This window comes from Mus musculus, chromosome X (genome assembly GCF_000001635.26).
Source record: "Mus musculus strain C57BL/6J chromosome X, GRCm38.p6 C57BL/6J".
NCBI lineage: Eukaryota > Metazoa > Chordata > Mammalia > Rodentia > Muridae > Mus > Mus musculus.
In genome coordinates, this window is record NC_000086.7 from 70,542,950 (window position 1) to 70,546,687 (window position 3,738).

A 3,738-nucleotide genomic window follows, 5' to 3' on the forward strand; every position below is an offset into this window, starting at 1 on the left:
GTGCTGAGGCTCCCAGCATGGGGATTTCCCCATTTGTGCCTTACAGGTTATGGGGTTGTCGGGAGCCCAGGCTTTCTCATCTTTCCAGACCAACACCAACCCATCAACTCTCAGCATATCCACCAGAGCCAAGTCTGGTCTCACAGGTACCTCTGATTTCCCAGATGTGCTGGAATAGCCTTGGGGAAAGATCCTCTCAGGATCCCTAAAGTTGACAGTTACACTCACAAGATGAGTAGAATCAGGGAGGATGGGGGATTCCTCAATGTGAGGAAAGAATGGGAGTATCAGGGACAGAGATGTTCACAGAATGTTTTGGGGACAGAGCCAGGAGACCAGGAATTCCCAGCCGAGGGACTGTCATATGTTAGCTGCTGCTGAAGGGGTAGTCTGAAGTAGATCACCAAGTGTGACAGGAGAAGGATGGGAAAGGCAGGCCTAGGACAGCACAAGAATTATGTACTTATTATTACCCATGGCAAGTCCTGAGCTATGGTTAGAATAGTCCTCCAAGTGTGTAATAAGGTTACATGGGTATAGGTTGTGGTAGGCAAACACCAACAGGGCTCACTCTATTATACAAAACTGGTCCCCTGACCAGGAACCAGTAATTGCCAACAGTTCAGCAGAGAGCAGTAGAGCAGTGTTCTGAGTCTTTTTATCTCAACTTGGCAAAGTCTTAGAGGAGGGAACTACTAGTGAGAAATGCCTCCATAGGACCCTGCTGCAGGCAATGCTCATATGGCATTTGTATGACTGGTGAATGATGGGGGAGGGCCAATCCATTGTGGGTGGAGCTTTATCTGGCTTGGCAGTCCTGGGTTACAGAGGAAAGAGTGGGCATAGGAACTATCATTAAACAAATGCGGTTATCCACCTGATAGTAGTGAGGCTGGAACTGTTTCCAAAGAAGGTAACTGCAAGGGGCTGGAGAGCAGGGAACTGGGGGGCTGGAGGGAGGGTAGCAGGAAGGACCTCAGGGAAGAGAGGAGTGACGTAATTCTATTCAAAGTGAAAACATTATTAAAAAGAAAATTAACTCTATCTCTAAAACAAAAGAGATGTTGCTGTGTTAGTAAGGGACAAAGTTTGTATTTAGGAAATCTAAGAAATCTAAGCCACCTCCAGGGACATCGTTCCAGTGGGCTCTGTTTCATTTCTTGCCTTGTAAGTGCAGGGTCTTAAAAGGAAATGCATGCATACAGTCTTCCCACCACCACATTGGTTCAGTCTAGAGCACAGGGCTGTGTCAAGCTTGGCTGTCCATGCTGAGTCAGCTCACCAGCCCCAGATCAAAGTTCTTAAATGAAGGCTCAGAAGTATGTAAAAGTTCCATCACAATGGAGCAAGCCTGAGTCTAGACCTGGGCTAAACCTACTGTTCTAGACTGACCTTGGGCTGAAAGACCTGGGTACAACATTTTCCTCCAGTCCTCATTTCCTTCTTTGAGATAAAGGATGAAAATCCTTCTTTGTACTACTCCCTTACCCCCACCACACCAGCTTGAAACAAAGGGCTGCCCCTGAGATACACCAAAGTGTACCACATAATAAAGAGAAAAGATCCTTTAGGTCTGGGTTGTGGCTTTCTGATATAGGCCTGTATCTCCCTACATATACTGATACTAAAGATGAGATGACTTAAGTCTCAGTCACTCACCTGTGGTGGAGGGTGACTGTCTTTTGGTCCTCTCACTCTACCACACACACACACACACACACACACACACACACACACACACACACTCATCTGGCACCCTGGTACCTTTCACATTTGAATTTCCATAGTTCCTTTTAGCTAAGCAAGTAGCAACTTTCCTCAGGGTCATTGAATATGGTTAAGTCAGGCCACAAAATCTAGTGGGCCACTGAATAGCAAAATGTCATCTATGGAGAAGAGAGGAAAGGCAGTGCCAATTCTATTGTGCTCCCCAGAACAAGATTTGGTAGCAAACGGAAGTGTACATGGAAAGTCAAAGGATGTGTGCCCCTCTAATCACAAAAGTGTTTAGAATAAAGTATACTCAGTTTGTCCTACTTGGGCATAGCACTACTCCAACTTGTAGTGAAAACCATTCCTTACTAGGACCTATGTGAACAGACACAGCCAGCCAGCAGGAGCAGTTGGAAGAGACCAATGCTAACAAAGAAAGGAGTGTGTGTTGGGACAGGTAGGTGGTGAAAGCAAGGCTAGACCATGTGAACTGGAAGGTAGAGTCCTCTAGCAACCTATCTTAGCTGAGTAGTCTCAGTATTGCTGAAGTTTGGACTAATTTCACACTGGCCCTTTGGCAAAACAGAGTTGAAAGAAACTGATCCCTGTGGCCCCCTGATCTCCACCTCTTGAGGAATGGAAGAAGAAATAGTATCTGTTGGTCAGTTCATGAAGGAACTGCATGTGGGTCAGTTCATGTGCCTGTTAGAACACTGAAACTATTTTGGAAATCTGCTCAATTTTATTCACTTTTTGACAACTCCCCTACACTGAGACATGGCTCCCTCTCCAGACTGCCCTTGGGCCACATTGTGACATCATGTGACAAACAAAGAGGATGATGACTTCATCAGATGGTTGCCACACTCCTGATGCTAGCTAGCACTCAGTGGCCACTACTGGTCGAACAACTGTCTTAGAAAGTCAGGCAGTCTAGAATGTCTTGATTTATGTTTAATGCTGCACAATCCAGAATAGACCGGATGGCCATGGAAGACGGCATCACACCAGAGCAGGCATTTACCAACCAAACAACAGCTGCAGGCAACCCCTCCATGGGGCCTCTGAGACCACATAAAAGGAGCAACATACCTGTAAGTGCCCCAGCCGAAAGTCCAACTCAGGCTACACATAAACCATGTAAACTTGTCTCCTCGTATAATGACACAGAATATCCTTCAGCTACTATTGATATGGACGTACCTGGGTATGAGCGCACCAGCCACTCATGTTACCTTAGATATGGCCGGACGTTGTCTTCATACGACCCATGCAGATACATCCTGAACGCTGCCCTTTCAGTCATAACTGCATGGGAGAACACTCTGGAGGAGGAGGAGGAAGAGGAGGAGGAGGAGGAGATGGAGGAGGAAGATGAGGATGAGGAAGATGAGGAAATGGAGGAGGAAGATGAGGATGAGGAGGAGGAGATGGAGGAGGATGAGGAAGAAGAAGACAAGGAAGGAGAGGATGAGGAAGAAGAGTATTATACAATGGAGGAAGAGGAATATGAGGAGTATGAGGAGTACGAGGAGGAGTGTGAAGACGATGATGATCATTACACGGAAAACAACTGTATAATCTGTGCTCTATTCAAATTCATCCGTATGCTCTTCAGCCCAGGGAGAGGTACTGCCTGAGAATAACTACCTTTTTCTCTGTAACAGAAAATGTTTAATTCTTACTTCAAAAAATAAACCCTGTGGCAGTAAATTAAGATCTTAAATTTGAGCCTAGAGTCTGTGTGTGATTCTAAGCCTGGACACTGTTCCCAAGCCGAGCCTGCCACACACTTGGGTCAGCCTAGCCCTTTCATGGACAGCAGCAGCATTTTATGCCCTTAGCATCATGGTGCAGAAGGGTGTGGTTACTGACCTAGTGGTGTCATCTCACACTACTGAGGTGTCTCAGAACAGGAGAGTCCATTCTCCTGGGTCCCTACTTTCAGTAGATATTACCAGGAAGTTTCAGGGCAGTAGCTGAGGGTGCCTACCCAGCATCTATTAGTCCTGAATAAGCATACTT

General features: G+C 46.3%; 1 protein-coding gene across 1 annotated transcript; it reads left to right on the top strand.

Annotated features, from left to right (window-relative positions):
- Positions 1–2,608: 2,608 nt before the first annotated feature.
- Gm14725 (predicted gene 14725) lies at positions 2,609–3,436 on the top strand. Its single transcript, NM_001081476.1, has one exon. The coding sequence runs from the start codon at positions 2,664–2,666 to the stop codon at positions 3,351–3,353; it is 690 nt and encodes a 229-aa protein (NP_001074945.1). The 5' UTR covers positions 2,609–2,663; the 3' UTR covers positions 3,354–3,436.
- The last annotated feature ends 302 nt before the right edge of the window (positions 3,437–3,738 follow it).